The sequence below is a fragment of the Erpetoichthys calabaricus genome, chromosome 4, assembly GCF_900747795.2.
Source record: "Erpetoichthys calabaricus chromosome 4, fErpCal1.3, whole genome shotgun sequence".
In the NCBI taxonomy this organism is placed as follows: domain Eukaryota; kingdom Metazoa; phylum Chordata; class Cladistia; order Polypteriformes; family Polypteridae; genus Erpetoichthys; species Erpetoichthys calabaricus.
The window spans coordinates 99,382,209-99,401,935 of NC_041397.2; the positions used below are offsets into that span (position 1 = coordinate 99,382,209).

Genomic DNA, 19,727 nt, shown 5'->3' on the forward strand with positions numbered 1-19,727 from the left:
CTGTAATGTTGATCCCAAGTATTTAAACTCATCCACCTTCGCCAACTCTACTCCTTGCATCCTCACCATTCCACTGACTTCCCTCTCATTTACACACATGTATTCTGTCTTGTTCCTACTGACCTTCATTCCTTTCCTCTCCTCTCTAGAGCATATCTCCACCTCTCCAGGGTCTCCTCAACCTGCTCCCTACTATCGCTACAGATCACAATGTCATCACCAAACATCATAGTCCACGGGGACTCCTGTCTAATCTCGTCTGTCAACCTGTCCATCACCATTGCAAATAAGAAAGGGCTCAGAGCTGATCCCTGATGTAATCCCACCTTCACGTTGAATGCATCCGTCGCTCCTACCACAGACCTCCCCACTGTCACACTTCCCTCATACATATCCTGTACAACTCTTACGTACTTCTCTGCCATTCCCGACTTCCTCATAAAATACCACAGCTCCTCTCGAGGCACCCTGTCATATGCTTTCTCCAGGTCCACAAAGACGCAATGCAACTCCTTCTGGCCTTCTCTAAACTTCTCCATCAACATCCTCAGAGTAAACATTGCATCTGTGGTGCTCTTTTTTGGCATGAAACCGTACTGCTGCTCACTAATCATCACCTCACTTCTTAACCTAGCTTCCACTACTCTTTCCCATAACGTCATGCTGTGGCTCATCAATTTTATCCCCCTTTAGTTCCTACAGTCCTGCACATCCCCCTTATTCTTAAATATCGGCACCAGTACACTTCTTGTACACCCCTCAGGCATCCTCTCACTTTCCAAGATTCCATTTAACAATCTGGATAAAAACTCCAATGCCATCTCTCCTAAACACCTCCATGCTTCCACAGGTATATCATCTGGACCAACGGCTTTTCCATTCTTCATCCTCATCATAGCTGTCCTTACTTCCTCCTTGCTAATCCATTGCACTTCCTGATTCACTATATCCACATCATCCAACCTCTTCTCTCTCTCGTTCTCTTAATTCATAAGCCTCTCAAAGTGCTCTTTCCATCTGCACAACACACTCTCCTCGCTTGTGAGTACATTTCCATCTTTATCCTTTATCACCCTAACCTGCTGCACATCTTTCCCAGCTCGGTCCCGCTGTCTAGCCAATTGGTACAGGTCCTTTTCTCCCTGCTTAGTTTCCAACCTCTCATACAACTCATCATACGCCTTTTCTTTAGCCTTTGCCACCTCTCTCTTCACCTTGCGCCTTATCTCCTTGTACTCTTGTCTACTTTCTGCATCTCTCTGACTATCCCACTTCTTCTTTGCCATCCTCTTCCTCTGTATACTCTCCTGTACTTCCCCATTCCACCACCAGGTTTCTTTTTCCTCCTTCCTCTGTCCAGATGTCACGCCAAGCACCCTTCTTGTTGTCACCCTTACTACATTTGCTGTAGTTTCTCAACTGTCTGGTAACTCTTCACTACCACCCAGTGCCTGTCTCACCTTCTCCCTAAACTCAACCTTGCAGTCTTCCTTTTTCAACTTCCACTATTTGATCCTTGGCTCTGCCCTCATTCTCTTCCTCTTCTTGATCTCCAACGTCATCCTACAGACCACCGTCCTATGCTGCTTAACTACACTTTCCCATGCCACCACTTTGCAGTCTTCAATCTCCTTCAGATTGACTCTTCTGCATAGGATGTAATCCACAACTTAGCCTCCCCAGATCTGGGCTACATGCTGCTACCTATCACGATGACTCTCTAATACAAGTACTACTGCTAAACAGAGAATCAGGCCTCTCTGGCAACTGTGGGCTCACCAGCTCTCCACCATCCTGAGGGAATGTACTACTTGAACCCAGATTAAATCTCTTATTCTCACTAGCTCTGCATATTCCCCTTCTGGGTCAGGCTGTCCCCCAGTGGTGCCTGTATTCACACAACATTTGCATGATGTCTCTTACTGTCGATGTGCTTTTGGTTTGTTCTCTGAAAGCATCTCATAAGACTTTTCATAGCCCTACACCTTCTTGGTGCACTATTCGCTGGTACCTTCTGGCCAAATTGATATTTTAAAATATGTTAATGCTTTATAAGATCTTCAACAACATTAGCAATCAGTCGGCAAGCTTATAAACTTGTTTAATATTAGTGGCTGACCTAATACATACTGTATGTTTTAACTGTATTTTCCATTAGTTCAACAATGAAAGTCCATTATATGAATTATTGCTCAGTAAGAAACAAAATTGCTCCACCTCATTTGAAATGTAATTTTGCACAGAGAGCTTTCTTTTTTACTTTATGAAAACCAGATGGGAAGCCAAAGTCATAATTGAATATACACTGTGTTTGGTGTACCTGGAGCAAGCAGCAGATCCACTTTTAGAGCTGTCTTGTTCAGGATTTAATAGGCAGCTTCTGTGCAGAACACAAAATACCCCAGTTTACTCTAAATACTTATTGTTGCATTGTGTTTGATTCAAAATTGAAACAGTCGGAGCCTGCAATGTGCAGCATCTGCATGCTCTAAAGATCGTGCTTAGAACATGAATTTATGGCTTCTCTGTCTTGAAAAATCTGTTATGTTAACCCAGAGGGTATATTCTTGAGTAAGCATGTCCTGAACTGGAAATTTCCTAGCATATTGTTGTTTAATAATCTAAATATGCCTGCAAAGTTTTAACTCTGGGGGACAGCCAATATTCGTTATAAAATGAAGACCTGAACCTGCAAAATGTTATGTAATCCTCAGTAACCTGCAAAGGACCTTCACTGAATGAACACCTTAGTGATAGCACTCTGTTCTTTCAGATAATGGAAATCTGTTATTGTACAAAAGAATTAGACCTGTTAATGGAGCCCTCTGGTGCATTAGCATGTGATCTAATATGGAAAGATAAAAGCCTGGCTACCTCAGTCTACACCCCTTACTCTTAAACCACAGAAGCTGGCTATGGCTCAGCACAGCTTGTGCTCCAAGATGCAGTAGGTGATAAGCTGCACCAGACAGGTAGTTTTTCCTCATAGCAACATTATTTGTTCAAAAATGTGTCTAAGCTCCACCATAGTGGCATTGATTTAATTGACAGCATTAAATTGTTTGGCTTACTGGACAAAGTTCTGCTCAGTGATTTAACAGCCCTTACATTGCTTCCACTGGTAAGCGTATTTCTCCATTGATGGTCAACATGTCACCTCAACAGTGAAGCTGACCAACTTTCTCATTCCCTACATAATTCATCAGTTTACACACACATACATCAGCATCAGCTGTTTGTAAGCATTAGTGGCTTCAGGCTAGTCTTCTTATCCAAGCACAATATTAACAGGTAGTCAGGCACACTGGGTGTTTTCTAGCATTATTCTGTTTAAAGGCATACAGGTGTCCCCTTTGGGCAGGGCTACAAGGATGGCATATGTCACCAACAGCCGATGATTCTAATTCACCTGAAGGAGTGCAGATCATAATACATGGCTGACAGGGAGAGTGTCAGAAATAACATTTGTAAGAGATCAGTGCATTTGGTGGATATTGAAAATGTGAATAAGTTGAGCATTTACCTTCAAATATGATCTTATTTTATTTTTTGCTTCCTTCAGTGTTCCTTTTCTTTGTATATCTAATGAAGTAGTACAAACAATATAAAATGAATAAACTCTTACCTGACAGACTTAATTGATTTGTGTCACGGCTGCCAGGGCAGGGAGTGTTTTAATACACCATATCATGGTATTTGATTTATTTGACATATTCTAGTGTATTTTACAAGAAAGGAGGTAAATGCTCTCTTTAGCCGGAGTTAGTTGTATTACTGAAAGAATTTGAAAAGCTTGCTTACATTTTTTTTTATTATCTTTAAAGCAAAAGGCTCAATATGCTTCTCTTCAGAGAAACCTGCCCAGTCACAGGTGCTTCAGAAATTAGAGGAAATCGAAGTAAGAGAGCTGCAAAACATCAAAGCCTTGTTCACTAGTGTTATCTTCAAAGGAAGATTATACGTTGTGTTTCCCCTTGTCATTTCATACAGCTCATGCCTCTATACTATTTCAAATCTATTTCACAGCAATTAGTTCTAATCATATTCCTGTTTCTTGGTGATCTTCATTACTACCTAGGAAGTGTGTCACAATTATGCTTTTTTTTTTTTTTTTTTATTTTAATACATTTTCACCTCACTTTCATGGACTTTCCCAGCTGAATTTTATTAATCCATGTATTTCTCACTACATAGTTCAGAGTCATTCAGTTTTGTGTTGCATAGGCTTGGGATGTTGGCTGTTTTTGTCTAAACACTGCATTTTTCCTTCTTAACTATGGAGGAATATTTTGTACTTGTTTAAATAAACAAATATATTGTCCAATGTGGCAGTAATTAAGCAATGATTAAATAATATGTAAGCAGTAATTAAATATGTTGCCACTTCCTTCTTTACATATTTATTTAATTATGTATTAGACAACACGCAACATGACATAAGCCTTACAATTTAAACTAACTTTCACCCATTAGGACAGAGGTTCCCAAGCTTTTTTGGTTAGTAACCCCATTTTTTTTTGCGACCGCAGCTGTTTAAAATATTGACATTCACTTCCTATTCAGTACATTGTTTAATGGCAAGTTACAGTATTATATTACAGAACAATTAACTTGCATCAGAACATAACATGTTGGCACAGATAACCATGTGGAGTACTTACAATGTTTAATGAGATGGTTGTGCCTGCATGTCATCCTGCAGCTTGTCAAGGTCAGCAGGTATTGCCGAGAGAGCACACCTCATGTCACCAGTCACATCTAGCCTGGACCTGTACTTTGATTTCAGGCAAACCAGAGACCTGGGTTTGCTTCCTGGGTCCTCCCTGTGTGGAGTTTGCATGTTCTCCCGTGTCTGCGTGGGTTTCCTCCGGGTGTTCCAGTTTCCTCCCACAGTCCAAAGACCTGCAGGTTAGGTGCATTGACGATCCTAAATTGTCCCTACTGTGTGCTTGGTGTGTGGGGGTACGTGTGTGTGTGCCTTGCGGTGGGCTGGAGCCCTGCCCGGGGTTTGTTCCTGCCTTGCACTTTGTGTTGGCTGGTATTGGCTCCAGCAGACCCCCGTGACTCTATGTTAGGATTTAGCGGGTTGAACGATGACTGACATGACATGACTGAGCACTAAATGCAGCTTTGTACAAATAAATGCTTGAAAATGGAACCAGAAGTTTTAAAGCACGCAGTGAAACTTTGGACTAATCTGCTTGGGTTCCAAACTATAATTCCTCCATTCAGACATGAGAATGCAGTTGTTGCGGCATTCGATCGCAAGAGAGTTCAATCAGCTGTTCGATGATACTGTCTGGAAGATCAACAGAGCTTGGTTTGCAGTGAAGTGGGTCAACCACCTGTCAAATTTTGACATATGCAGTCCTTGAAAGAAAGTGTTACTCTAGACATTGTAGATGATTAGTTACTGTTTGAGTGGGGCACTGATCAGCCAGACTGTTGTCTGTCAAAAACTTGGAACAGCTATGGAAAAGAGGCATAATTTCCTTTGGAAAGATTCTGTCTCCAGAACGCTAGTGTCCCCCTAAATCCATTATTATGATCACTCATATGCATGATATGTTCGGTTCACCCTGCATGTTTATGTTAAGTTCATTAAGTTTTTCAGATGTCCAAGTTTAAAAAATCATTATTCCCCTTGGCAAACACTGTGATTCTGTGTAAAAGAACAAATTTTCATGCTCAGAAACCATATCACTGCAAAGCTTTACAAATAAGTGCACAAGCAGTAGATGTGGTTTGATATAACTGACCGTTGCAGTTACCTAGTGTAATACATCCGAGAAAAGAGAAAGCTAAATGAGGACTTAATCGATGTTTGACAAATTCTGAAAGATATTAGGAAAGCTTGGATCAAATCCAAGGTTAGTTGAAGAAGTCAATTTCAATACAGAAGTTATCTGAGATATGTGTTAATGGAATTTGTTCTAAAGGCAGCCACTAAAGGCCAAATAGCCAGAAAATATCTCAGAAGTCTCAGGCTTAAGCTTATGGAATCTCTGATGAAGGCATTTACTATAGTTGAACGGCACACGTGTTCTGGGAGCAAGCCAAAAAGAGTGGTGCTACAAATCTGTGAGCAACCAATCACGGCAGAAACAAATGGAAAAAGAAAATAAATAACAAATTATAAGTTATATATTTGTAAAAATATGTCATTACTTCTCACAAGTTTATCATATCTACTGTAAGTTTTTAGTACAGAATACTACTTAAATCACTGGAGGTTCAAAAGCCATGTTAATTCTTTAAACACCTATACATAAGGAAATAGTTTTAGTCCAATATACAGTACTCTTTTAATATAACAAAAATATAACTAAACACAAGATACACTGAGCATCATCTGATTTTTTTTTTTTAACTTATTTATAATTGATCTCCTCAAGGTCTTGTGGCGTTACTGTATTACACTTAAAAATCAAGGCTGCTTCAAAGTATAATAAACAAGTCTCCCACACAGTACACTGAATATTACAGTTGGGATATCAAGTGGTCTTTTTCCCCAAAAGTCTTGATACAGGATGCTGAATAAAGGCATATTACTTTTATATTCCATAGAATATTACTTTTATGTTCCATAATTCTGTTTCTGACAGGTCTCAGTGTTTTTCAAACATAACAGACAGGGCCAATGAACAGATACATTGGCCCTTTACTACTACAGTCGCTATTTTCAAGTTACACAGACATTATAAATGAGGGTCTAATCGCCTTTTAGCACATTAGTGAAGCAGCTTAAGTTCCATAAGCTCAAATCAGAGACTTCTGAAGCATCTTCTGGCTGTTTGGCTATAGTGGCTACCTTTACTACAAGTTCCAATAGCTCAAAATGAAGCACCCTGAGGCCCTCTACTCAGATGGACTCAGTTTGGCATGGCTAATTGTTTGTGTTATATATATATAATATAACTTATTATCTTCAACTTTTCTATTTCTAAGCATTTTTGAGGTTTTTGTTTGATTATTTGATAAGCATTTTGTCCCCTTTTTTGTAGATTATTATAATATTTTTAAAGTGGCAGTTATTGTGGAGATTATGGATAGAATGTGCTTTCCAGCTTCCTTTAAAATGTGTTTTTTCTACTTTAAAAAAAGCAGGTAAAGTGTGTTTTTTTAAGTCAGTATGTCCTCTGCTTTACATGATAATGGACAGTTGCATTTCCAAATATGGTTGTAGTTTGCTATGACTGATTTGGTCATGCTGCTCATGTGCCCAGTAGGAAGCACACCAATCAATTATTTTGATCTTATCAGTCTGTAAAGAACTCTCTAACACTGATAGCATCAAACAAATTTATTGTAATATAATTGAGAACTCAATCATTTTGGCATGTTCTGCGTACATCATTTTGAATGCTATTTACAAAACAGGCTGTTCTAATCAGGGCTTTATTGACATAGCTGGCTTTCTGTTTAATTTAGAATAAGCTGTGTGATCCAAAGTTACCTTCTTGCCTTACTTGCTGGCAGGATCTTCTAAATCAACCCTGATGATGGCTCACAGTCCATTACTTTTCTTTTCATAGTAAATTACATTAAGCGGACCACTGCTGTGGCCTCATTTGAAAATAATCATGTAAGAACTTTTACACATTTACTTGTCTTTTTATTGGCTGAATGTAGTGAACTGACATACTTTTTGATGCAGCATCACATTTATGGTGGTATGTAAAATAAAGATTGAGTAATTTCACTATGGGCTTTCTAAACCTTTACTTGGTCAATAATGCAGTTTTCTATCCTGCTTGTTTGATTGATTTTATGTGAGTTGATTCACTGGCTTTCAGTTTGTTAAAGTTGACTTGAGGAGTTCAGCTGCATAGTTTTTTTGGGATCCTTTGTTACAATATCTTTATTAGACTCCTTAATTTCGGCCTTTAATTAAATGGATGATTTGAAGTCTGTAAGCCTGTGAAGTCAGAAATATCAAAAAAGACATGAATTATTTAACAAGAAAATTTAGAAGGGAACATAACAACACAGAGCATAAGTCCTACAGAATGTGCCAAGGATTTTGCTTCCTTTTTTCTTTGAGTGTTCTTTTATCCTTCATTTAGAGTAGTTTGCTATGGTGTTTTCATTAATTTATTTGCTAATCTGTATGAAATATTTGCCTGTTTGAAAAATTACACTTTAAAATAAATGAGGTATGTATTGTATCATAAGGTTGAAATAAAGAAAGATAAAAATTAGTGAAAGGAAGGGCTAGGCAGTATGGTGCAGTGGCTAATGTGCTGAAATTTAATACAAAGGTTGTTGGTTCAGTTCTTGCCTGGGTCTCACTGTGGCGCCCTTAGCAGGTCACCTAATCTGTGCTCCAACTATATAAAAAAAATCTATAAAGTTTTAAGAGATTATGCAATCAGATAAATAAATTATTATAATATTAATTAATATTCCCACCCTTACAATAAAGGGGCTTCTTGCTGCATTCCTTATGAACATGCAGCATTCTTTACAGTTCTATCAAAGACAACACACTTAAACAAGCAGTCTAATTAATTAACACAAGAAAATGAGATAAACACGGTAACTGACCTCTGACTAATCAATTGACAAGCCTGAAATTGAACAGCCACAAGGGTCACCAGCGCAGAGTTTTATGAACCCTTGATATGTAAGCCATTGTCCGAGCATGTCCGCAACAGTGCTGCTCAGTGATTTGGGTTAAATTGTACTTCAGCAGCTCCCTAAGCAACTAATCATAACATAATATTCTTGAACTTCCTTAATGCAAAAAAAGGACATGGAAAGCAAGAGCCCACCTTGACAATGTTGGGTGCAAGGCAGGAAACAACCTTAGAAGCTGTACCAGTCTGTTACAGGGCCAAATCACACACTCTTAAACAGTGCCAGTTTAGAAGAGCCATGTCACCTAACGTGTATCTTTGGAATGGGGGAGGACAAGCAAATTACTCAGTGGGAAACCCACATGTGTAATTGACATGGGGAAACACTCAAACTCCAAACAGACAACAAGAAGGCACTGAATTCACATCCAGGAAGTTGGATCCATTAAGCAGAAACATTAAATACTACACCATCATCACTGCATACATTCTGAAATCCAGTTAATCCTATTCATATTTGCTAGAAGCCAGAGCTAACAGCAGGAGCATAGGATGCAAAGCATGCACACCCAAGTTCACTTCCGCTGGGGCCAGTTGTAGAGTTGACAATCCTACTGCTAGGCAAGTCTTTAGGAATGTGAGAGGAAAGCATACCAGACCATTGGGAGAACATGCAAACTACATGTGAACAATGACCAGGTGAGGGGTTCAAACCCAGTATACCACATTCATGAGACAAGAGAGCTGGCCACTACAACACTCTGTCTGCCATACAGAGTTGCCAGATGTGCGGTTCTCACACCAATTGGGCTGTTTTTGAAAGCAATATGCCGAGAAAAAATTGGATTTAGCAGTCTGTGTGTTTTTTTTTTATGTTAAAAACAGCAAAACTCCAAGGGGGACCACAGTGTTATCAGTGGAAAAACTTCAAATGGGAGAAGACGTCAAAAGCAACAAAACTCCTAGAGGGACCCAACCCGGACTCTGAAAATACCAAAACCCCTCATCGTCAACATTTTCATTCATTGGGATGGTCCACACCACTGTTAAAAACTGCCGATTTTAAGCTGTCAATGGGCAAGACCTAGCAACCCTGTTCCCAAACATCCATTCATCTATGTAGAGACTAATACAATAAATGTATGAATTAGAGTAAAAAAAATACATCGCTGACCGATATCTATTAACTTTTAACTGAACATAACCTATCAAAATTATAAAGAATACAAAGGGAAGGTGATGTTACAGTGCATGTTTAATCCAATAATTTTGTTTGGAGCTTTCATAGCTCAGTCCATGCGAGTTCACAATACTTTGGCAGTGTAATGATCACAAAGAAAAGAGAGTGGTGTCGACATTTATAAATGAATTTGTATGTGGCAATTGATGAGTGGTAGGTCTCCAGTTTGTATGCAAGTGAGCTGGAGCCTCTGTGACGGTGAAGGTCTAGCTCCATGCTCCCTCTCCTCATTTGGGAGCCTCTTCAACCCGACACCGTCGACAGTCATGACCAGGATGAGCATGGCAAATGAGGACACCACATGAAGGTGTGGCTGTCTTCTAAGGTGGACATCATCCGCTCCTCATTGTCTGCCTCCAGCCCTCCATCGCTGGATGTTTCTACATCAAAGCCAATGGGTTGCCTTTCCCAGTTCCTCTGTACCACAGTTAAAGAAGTTGAGGGCATCATACAGAGGAGGAGGCATTCAACATGTTCACTGGGCACTCCTCTGGTAAAAGCTAATGTATCAGATATAAGCCCTCTTATTGCTGATATTATTAATCACTCTCTCCAGAGCGGCTTAGTTCCACTGGCATAGAAAACCACAAAAATTAGACCTCATTTAAAAAAATCCTCTTTGGATCCTGAAGTGATAGCAAACTATCATCCGATCTCCGACTTTCCATTTTTGTCTAAGGTTTTGGAAAAGGTTGTTTTGGTTCAGCTTCAGGATCACCTCAAAAAATTCAATCTGTTTGAAAAATTTCAATTTGTTTTCCGAACTTCTCACAGTACAGAGACGGCCCTGGTATCAGTCACCAATGACCTCCTGATGGCTGCTGACCAGGGCTCTCCATCACTCCTTATCCTCCTGGACCTCACAGCTGCATTTGATACAGTAGATCATAATATTCTCCTTCATCATCTTCACTATATAATTGGACTTTCTGGCATTGCTTTGGAGTGGTTCGAGTCCTATCTTACAGATAGGGCTGAGTATGTGGCCTTGGGGGATGCTAAATCTCATACCCACACTGTCACCTGTGGAGTCCCACAAGGATCAGTGCTTGGGCCGATCCTCTTTAATATCTATATGCTACTCCTGGGTCACATCATCCACAAGCATGGAGTTTCATTCCATTGCTATGCCAATGATACACAGTTCTAATGTGAGACTGTATTCGACTTCTCTTACACCTCCATCAACTCTTTCCTCTTGCTTGGATGAGATTGAGGCCTGGATGTCCAAGAACTTTCTCAAGCTGAACAGCACCAAAACTGAAGCTCTTTTAATTGGCACCCCCATCAACTTCGTTTCGCTGTAAATTGTATTTCCTTTTCTGACTGTACCATTATCCTCTCCCCTTCTGTTACAAATCTGGGTGTCAAGTTAGACTCCCATCTGTCATTTGATATACAGTACATATCCATCACCTTTGTAAAATTGCATTCCTTCATCTCCGAAACATAGCCAAACTCCGTCCCCACCTCTCCCTCTGTGATGCTGTAAAGCTGGTTCATGCCTTTGTCTCATCCAGACTGGACTATTGTAATGCACTCCTCATCGGGATACCCAGCAAGAGCCTTCAAAAGCTCCAACAAATTCAAAATAGTGCTGCAAGAATCCTGATGAGGGTGCGGAAATATGAACACATTTCACACATCCTTTGGTCACTTTATTGGCTCCCTATCCACCTCCGTATCAAATACAAACTCTGTTTACTCACCAGTGTATCCATGGAAATGCTCCACAGTATCTCAAGGAACTCCTTATACTACAATCCACTGCAAGAAACCTCGTTTTGCAAATACCTGCCGCCTTCGCTCTCCTGTGACCAAACTTCATACAATGGGAGACTGAGCCTTTGCAGCTGCTGCTCCATAGCTCTGGAATGCCCTACCAGAGAGCCTAAGAACACAGCAGACTGTGGGCGGTTTTAAAAAACAGCTGAAGACTTTTATATTTAGGAAAGCTTATTACCAAGAATGCTATAATTATTGTTGTTTTATCTCTGTTTTTATCTTGCTTTCCCTTTGTTTAAACTTTTTATGTAGCACTTTGAGATTTACTGCTAATGTAAAGTGCCCTATAAATAAAATGTATTATAATTATTATTATGAAGCAAAGGGAAGGTGCAAAAGTATTCAGTGCTTTTATTAAAAACAAATCAAAACAGTGTCCAAATAAATAGTGCAGTGTTCCAATACGTTAATAAATAATCCATAAAACAAGGTGTTAAGTGAAGGATAAAATAACCACAATAAATAAACGAATCCGTTAAAATGAGGTAAAACAAAAAAAACATTGGCAGAAAACAGTCCCTTTTAAAAAGCCCTTTGCATTCCTCTTTTAACTGGCAGCTCCTCTGCTTATCCTGTACAGGCTTTGCAGCAGAGGAGTTGCTCTTGCAGCTGACCTTCCTTCAGGTTCAGTTGCCTGCCGTCCCATAGTTACACAAAGGCTCCCTCGCCAGACCAAGACTTGGGTCCCAAACAGCTAGGTCACTCATGCTGGGGCTCTCCTCCCATGCCTCCTTGCTGCCTTCTTGGTCTTATACAGCAAGTCTCTCCTTTAATGCACATCGATGTGGCTCCCCAAGTTGCTCAGCCAGAGCGATCACTCCTTCAGCCCCGGGCGTCAGCGTCTCACTCCACTCAAAGAGGCTCTTACTTCCCAGCTGCCTTCCTGCTTTCCTTAGCTTGCTCACACCAGCTCCTTCTACCTCCTGCCCCCCTCTTTCTTTATCCATTTAACTTCTGTCTTTTCTTGATTCTTCCCGATTCTCCTCCTCACACTCGTGCTTCCCCTTTTAAAATGGGGACATGGCACAGCTGTGTCAATTAGCAGCTCCCGCCGCCAATTAGGGTCCCTGACGATTCTATGCCTGTGCACTTAGTGTAGGGTTGTCTGCTCCCACATCGCACCATGCTACCATGCCCCCTCCTACCAAGACACGGATACGGCGATTATTTATTTTAAAAGATGCCGATCAGCCATGGACCTCACTTTATCACAGCCTCACACATGAATGCAAGGGAGTCGAAGGACCATTGCTGGATAAGTGTTTGTCTTAACTTGTGCTAATGGAGCTTTGTTACAGTAAGGAGGCCAGCTTATTCTGGCATTTTGGAGTAGACTATATTACTAGTCAAGAGCTTAAAGGATGATTTACTGATGACATAAATGAGAAGACCAACATTCCAAAATGAAGTTTTAACTGCAACATGGTTCTAGCTGCAGAATGACTCCAGGGTTCATCAAATAGAATCCTGGGATAATTTCTCTAAAATTTAGGTTTAATTTGTCAAGGTGATTGTCATGGTAGCTGAAAATTCATACCGGATCACTTCAAAAATGATTAAAATGCATTTACTATTTTTTGAAGCACATTCTCTGATTTCATTTTCTGAAACAATCTGTCTGTGATGTTTTTCAACATTGCAGATACCACCAATCCGAAATCAGAGTCCTCATTATTCTTGCTTGTGCATTAATATAGCAGGAGTGCTTCACGTGAATGCTGCAACAACATTAAAGTAAATGAAATGGTTTCTTCATGTGGCAAAAAACAAGATGAACTTTTTCTGAAGAAATAATGTAAAGCAAATAATTTTCCTGCTGTACTTTCCTAGTTAAACTAGACTTTTTAGCTTGTTTGCATATTATTTTTAAAGCTGTCTCTCTCTGTAGTTCATTAGGAGGCTGTCTGAATTATTAAGTAGCTTGAGTGAAAAAGGTCACAGTTAACTTTGTGAAAGTGAAGGAAAATGTCAGGTATAATGAATGATATTGTGCTAAAATGTCAATGATTTTCTCTTTTCAATGATTCTTGTAGCAAGAAAGAGTTAATTGTGTGTTGGACAGATTTCAGTCATAATTTGTAATATTGCGCTTAAAGGAAATGTTTTTGGAGTTATCTAGGACTGACCCTCTCAAATTTCCTGCTATTCTGTCTTCTGTTTATGAGCATTCACATTCCAGGAAAGTCAGACTCCAAAAATCTGTGCTACTCTTTCTTTCTTGTCAGAATGAGGCCCACCTTATTTCACACAATCCTCTCCAGTTCATCTCTTCTGTATTTTATGGATAAAGTCATTCGAAGTGCAAATATGTCTGTCTGTTATGTATATTCACTACAAGGTATGACAAAGGCAGCTTTGGCGAACTCTTCTTTAAGAAAAAGGAACTAAAACTAAAATCATTGTATTGTTTAAAAACAACTACCCATCCATCTACCAGTATTTCAGCTTGTTAGTCCAACTTTTTGCAGGGGCTGGAGCCTCTTCTCGTGGCATTAAGTGCAAGACAGCAACCAACCCTGGCCAGGGTTGTAATCCTTCAGTTTGAAATATATATTAAAAGAAAAACTAATAGATACATAGCATCAGTTTTACTTTAGATGCCCTGCCTTCCCTGACATCACTCTCCTCATTACTGGGTACGTTGGCCCATGTACCATTCTGACAGACTGTTCCACTTGTGTTATCAGTTTGTTTGACCAAATTCTTTGGAGAAAGCCAAACAAAAGAAGAATATGCAACCTCTACTTAGAAGCCATGTTTAAATGTCCTGGGAGACTGACTGCCTAGCTGGGGCCCAGTTTGTTTTTTTTTTTTGCTTTTCTTTTTAATTATTTTCTGTACTATAAATTTGCATAACAATGATTTAGTGTTCATATTAATTCTCTTCTGAACAAATTACTTAACATTAATGAAAGAAAACGTGCCATTTTTTTTCATTTTGAGACCAATTTTTTGCACTTGTAACACAAGTTTGCCTACCATAGCAGTATCAGGAACAAACCAGAACTGTTCTGACAGAAACAAAACAATCCTGAATGTGGCACCAGTCCATTACAAGACACACACACATGAATATACATCCAGTTTCACTCATACCATAGCAGTTTTAATTTGCTGTTTGTGATAATTTACACACATTTTGGGACAATCCAAAGAAAATCCATGTAATCATGGAGAGAATTGTGAACTCCAGACAGTGATCAGACAAGAACCATGCAGCTCTGTGGCAGCAATACTAATCAATGTGTGAGAGTTCCTTTTGTTTTATTTCAAATTATCTTTAATATCTGTGAGCATTTTTTCTGTTAATAAGCAAAGCATTGTAAAATAACAGCCTACACCTGAATGCTGCTCTGTTTCATGGTTTAGGCTTCTTAAGGTTGGTTTTCAATGCCAGCACCCGCCTACATTTACTGAAAAATGTTTGAAAATTTTGACTCATAGTATGAGCAGCCACTTCACTTACTGATTATCGTCAAAATATGACCATGTTTCCTTTTTTTTCTTTAAAGAAGATGGAGAAGGATGAATCCCTGAAATAAAATAAACAAGAATATAATGAGTGTGGAAAGATTAAACAAAGCTGACCTTCAAAGTGTGTGGTCACTGCGCTTGTGGTTGATTAGCAGTGTTGGCTTAGAATCAGGCTACTTAGCAAAGTCACGATGTGCATCAAGGCTAATAAATGTATAAAGGCTGTGTATGCTTTTATCCTTTCAGTAAGCATTGCAGTGTCTTTTAGATCATTAATCATAAAGATGTACTGTTTTGTTTTTTGAGGTATATTTGTCTGTACATGTTTGTTTTAATATATACAATTAATTAATTCAGAAGAAGAATATACCGTACATTCATCTCAGATAAAAGGGTAAATTCTCTTATCATCATGTAAAACAAAAGAGAGCTGGTAGATTGCAGACTTCAAAGCCCATGAGTGATGGTTCTCTCCATTCCTGCATTGCTCCACCCTGCTGACCTGCAGTCTACATGGATTGCCTTGCTGCCGTTCATCAGTCCTGATTGTCTTTAACAAGATCATGCTGCTTTCTAAATGTGTGGTAAATTAACTGTGCTACACTCCAGTTGTCAGTTTTATGAATATTTATTTTTAACATAAAATGTATTTTATTCATGTCTTTAAAAAGTTTCTGTCTGAAAGTTTTCTCTGCATTCACCCATTCTGCCTATCCAATAATAAAAAAAAATACTCACAGATGCAGAGTGTGCAGACTTGATATAAATAAAAGTGACCATGGATATCTGTTAGGAAAAGTAAAGCAAGGTAGGAATGACAGTCAAAACTGGGGTGAACTTCAGAAGCAAGTTTGAAAACCGTACTTTTTCTATCTTTTTCTCCCCCAGATAGACAAACCATTGTTCTTGTAACGTTTTAGCTTTCGCAGAGAGTAGTTTAGCTTTTCACTTCCTTTCATGCAACCCTTCAGTGCTGCCTTCTCAAGATGCGCAGATCACTGCTGTTTTCTATCTGGCAGCGAACTGCTAAATTTTACAAACTGCACTTTAAAGTTTGGCGTGCTGCCGTTGCCTATGTCTCCCTCTTAGTGACGACGCACAATTAATTCTCAAAATATGTAGGCTTTTGCACCCGTAACTCCTCATTAGAAGGTTTTTCAAAACAGACGATCTTTCTAAAATGTAATTGAAAACAGATCAAATGTTACCCCTAAAATACACTGTTGTCTCAGCGTAAACTTACTTTTTTTCCCATTTCCTTTTTCAGTGGTGTGATTTGTTTTTTTGGGTTTTTTTTTCTTTCCCTTTTGTTATATTTCTGTTTAAATTTATCTCAGTCCATTAAATGCAAATTGTTTGTCCTTATTTGATTAAGTCAGCTAACCTTCATTGCGGCACATCATGTTTCTCATTCTCTTATTTAAATTTCATCAATGCTCTATAACAAAACACCAAGTCTTGTGGAAAATAAAAAAAAATGTTAAGCTAATATGTTTTTTTATGTTCATACACGGGGATTTTGCCTGTGGCTGCATAAACCTCTTTTGCATGCCACTTGCATGCAGTGGTCTGTAGTTTATGATTCTTACGCCATAACCTGCCATGTTTTGCTTTCTCTAATAATACTGTACTAATATTACTCATTTTATCTAATCCAATATTTGTAAAGACAACCAGTCTTTTCAATATGGGGACATGCTGATTTATGGGTGACTTCTCAGCACTATTAAGGATTCTAATGCCAGCATGGTGATGTGATTGGAAGTCCATTCTGCCCAGAGCTATTGTTCATTTGCTCTATAAAAGGCAGTGGCCTGAAGGGAATCAATTGAACTCTGGTCTTCTTTTATTGGACCTGCAGCGAATCGGGAGTGAACAAGACAGATCTCAGTAAAAGTAAAACTGATTTATGAGCAAGTTAAAAGCTTGTCTAGTTTAAAAATTGCCGGTTTTAGTCATGACATAGTAGCCTTCTTTAGACTTGCGTATTCTCTGACATTGCCATGGCAACCCTGGGGCCTGATAGAATTCCCCCAATCTCTCACTCTCTCTTTTTTTTCCCCCCACAGAGAATGATGAGACCGGAGTGATGGATAGCCTGCTGGAGGCCCTGCAGTCAGGTGCTGCATTCAGAGACAGAAGAAAACGGGCGCCCAGGCCTAAAGGTGAATGCCATACCTTGGGAGTTTTTCCTGCACTTCCTTTGTTACAAATAGGAATAGTTACATAATGATTCAAGTACTTAAAGGGGGGGGGGGGGGGGGGGGGTAGCACTGGGGTCATCTTTTCTTGATGATGACAGATGTCAAAAAGATGTTTATTCCAGTTGGCTGATGTCAGTACCAGTTTGTGAATCAGTTTACTGAAGTCAGGACTGCATGGTTATAATAGAGAGGCTTTCCCACAGAAGCATGGGCAGTTTATCATGCTATGTTTTGTATTAATGTATTGCTAAGTTTTTGTATTAATTAGGGAAGCCAAAATGTCACTATGGAACTCAATCTTTCACTGTGAACAGAGGGTGGTTTCCTAAAAAAAATAGTTGATCCAAAGTTAAATTTGTGAATTCTTTCATCCTTGACCACTCACCATGACTGTTCTGTTTCATGGTTTTTGCAGATGTCCGTCAAAGTCTTAGCCCAGGTTCGCAGCGGCCCATTTTGAAGTCTTGTAACCATGGTAAAGATCTATTTTAAACAAGCTTGTTTGCATATTCTCTAATCCTACCCGAGCTGACTTTTTTTATTTTCATTTCTTCAGACGCTTTCCCATTCTTTCTCCTTAATTTTTTTTTCACTTTACCTATGCACCGAATGTACTTTGCCCTTCTGAAATGATTGTTAACTCCCAAATGGAGGTCTTAATTTGCACTCCTCTATATGAAATGAAAGGTGTTTTATTTTTCCGCTCATGGAGTGTGCTGCATAAATCCAGATAACCCCAAAGCTGACAGCAGTTGCCTGTACATATTATCATCATCTGGGGAATAATTTACTTTTCAAGTGTCGTGCATCAGCATGTGCTACAGAATGCGAATTTCATACAGCAGATGATTAACATCAATGTGTAGCAAGCCATATTGACAACTCGTCTCCTTTTAAATAGAATGATTCAGCAGGTTAGGTACTTCCAGAGAGTTACAGAATTATAATTGCACTTGAAAAAGAAAATGTAGAGCCATTTACTTAGGAAATGTATAGCAAATTGCTACATAACTCTAGATATATTATTCCCATGTCTTCTGGGTCACAAAGAGTATGAGGAACTGATTGTATTAAAATGGACTTGCTGCTGCTTCTCAGCAAAAGGCAAAATATTGAGCTGTTTGGAGCCAGAGATAAATAAGTCTCAGTTCCATTTTAGTGAGCTATTTTTCACACCTAGTTTTGGGTTTCTTTAACCTTTGCTTTTTATTCAAACACAATAAAGGACAGGCTATAGTCTTCATAATTCTACATGCAGTGAATGTCAAATTCATTTGTGTTCTTAGAAAAATACCTTTGTTTCTACCACAGGGGAGATCATTGACAAACGGATTCTCTCCCTGTTTTTTTTTTTTTTTCTCTGTCTCAAATAGTTCAACAAAAAGGGGGGGGGGGGATGGGCGACTCAGCAGTTACATAATTCATCATTTGTCATAACACCTTCAAAGCTGTCTTCTATCTAGTTAGGATACGTTGACTGTCTATCAGCAAATACAAATAAAGGGCAGAGTGCATTAAGGGATTGCCAGTCCGATCTCATGGGACCAAGTAGGCTGCAGTCGGGGGGCGCTTCTAGGGCAGTTCAGGCTTCTTCATGCTATTGTTTACTAACTCCTCAATCTGCAGCTTTCTTTTGCACTGCTACAGGTTTTCTCCTTTCTGCCTAACAGCCATTGGGCTCAATCTAATGTTATATTCCAAGGTAGGTCATTGTGTTTATGGTTGTGCACTCATGTTGCTATTCTTGAAAGTTATTGACTGTATCAAAATGAAAAAGCAGTGAATGGCATCCTAGTATGTGTGAATGTAAAGCAGACCTTAGAGAATCTGATGCCTTAAGACAAAGTTGACCATGCAGTGACTCAAAAATGTTTTAGACCACTTATGAATAGGTGCTGTGTAGAGCTGCTGTAGTGCATTTATTAGTCACATATTGCTATGCAACATAAGCAAAGCCATGGTTAAAGTTTTGTTACATGCCAAAAAGTAAATAACAGTTGAATCGTTGGTAGTCCCAATTGTAACGTGTTGTAATTGATTATTTGTTAGTTTTATTAACACTTGCGAAAGCACTGCCAGTACTTTAAATGAGCTCCTCTTCCAGTATGTTGTCTTTGGTGCTCTTTTAACACCAGACTGAAAGTCTGTTAAGATCTTGGTACATAGCAGTAATAGATGCTACTGACTAATAGGTAGCCCCTATTCTAAAGTGTCAATAGTTGTTTTCTTGCGTGTGCTAATCCTAGAGAGAGCAAGCACCAACTCAAATGCACGATAGAAACCTAGCCATTAATGGGTATCTACTTGTGTCCGTGACCCTCTTAATTCTTTTCTGTTGGTAAGCCAAATTCCCTCATTGTTTCCCAGCCAAAGTTCACTTGACTACCCATTCTATACGTGTTGCCAACTGGCTATATCTTAGTTATGATGTTAACATGAACTTTG

The 19,727-nt window shown here is 39.2% G+C and overlaps 1 protein-coding gene across 1 annotated transcript in view; it reads left to right on the forward strand.

The window, feature by feature from the left end:
- Positions 1-19,727, forward strand: part of LOC114650158 (protein diaphanous homolog 3-like) — a 1,033,571-nt gene that overhangs the window by 868,711 nt on the left and 145,133 nt on the right. Inside the window, exons 26-27 of the mRNA XM_051925675.1 lie at positions 17,148-17,243; positions 17,698-17,757. Of these exons, the coding sequence (XP_051781635.1) occupies positions 17,148-17,243; positions 17,698-17,757 (156 nt within the window). The remainder of the gene's footprint in view (positions 1-17,147; positions 17,244-17,697; positions 17,758-19,727) is intronic.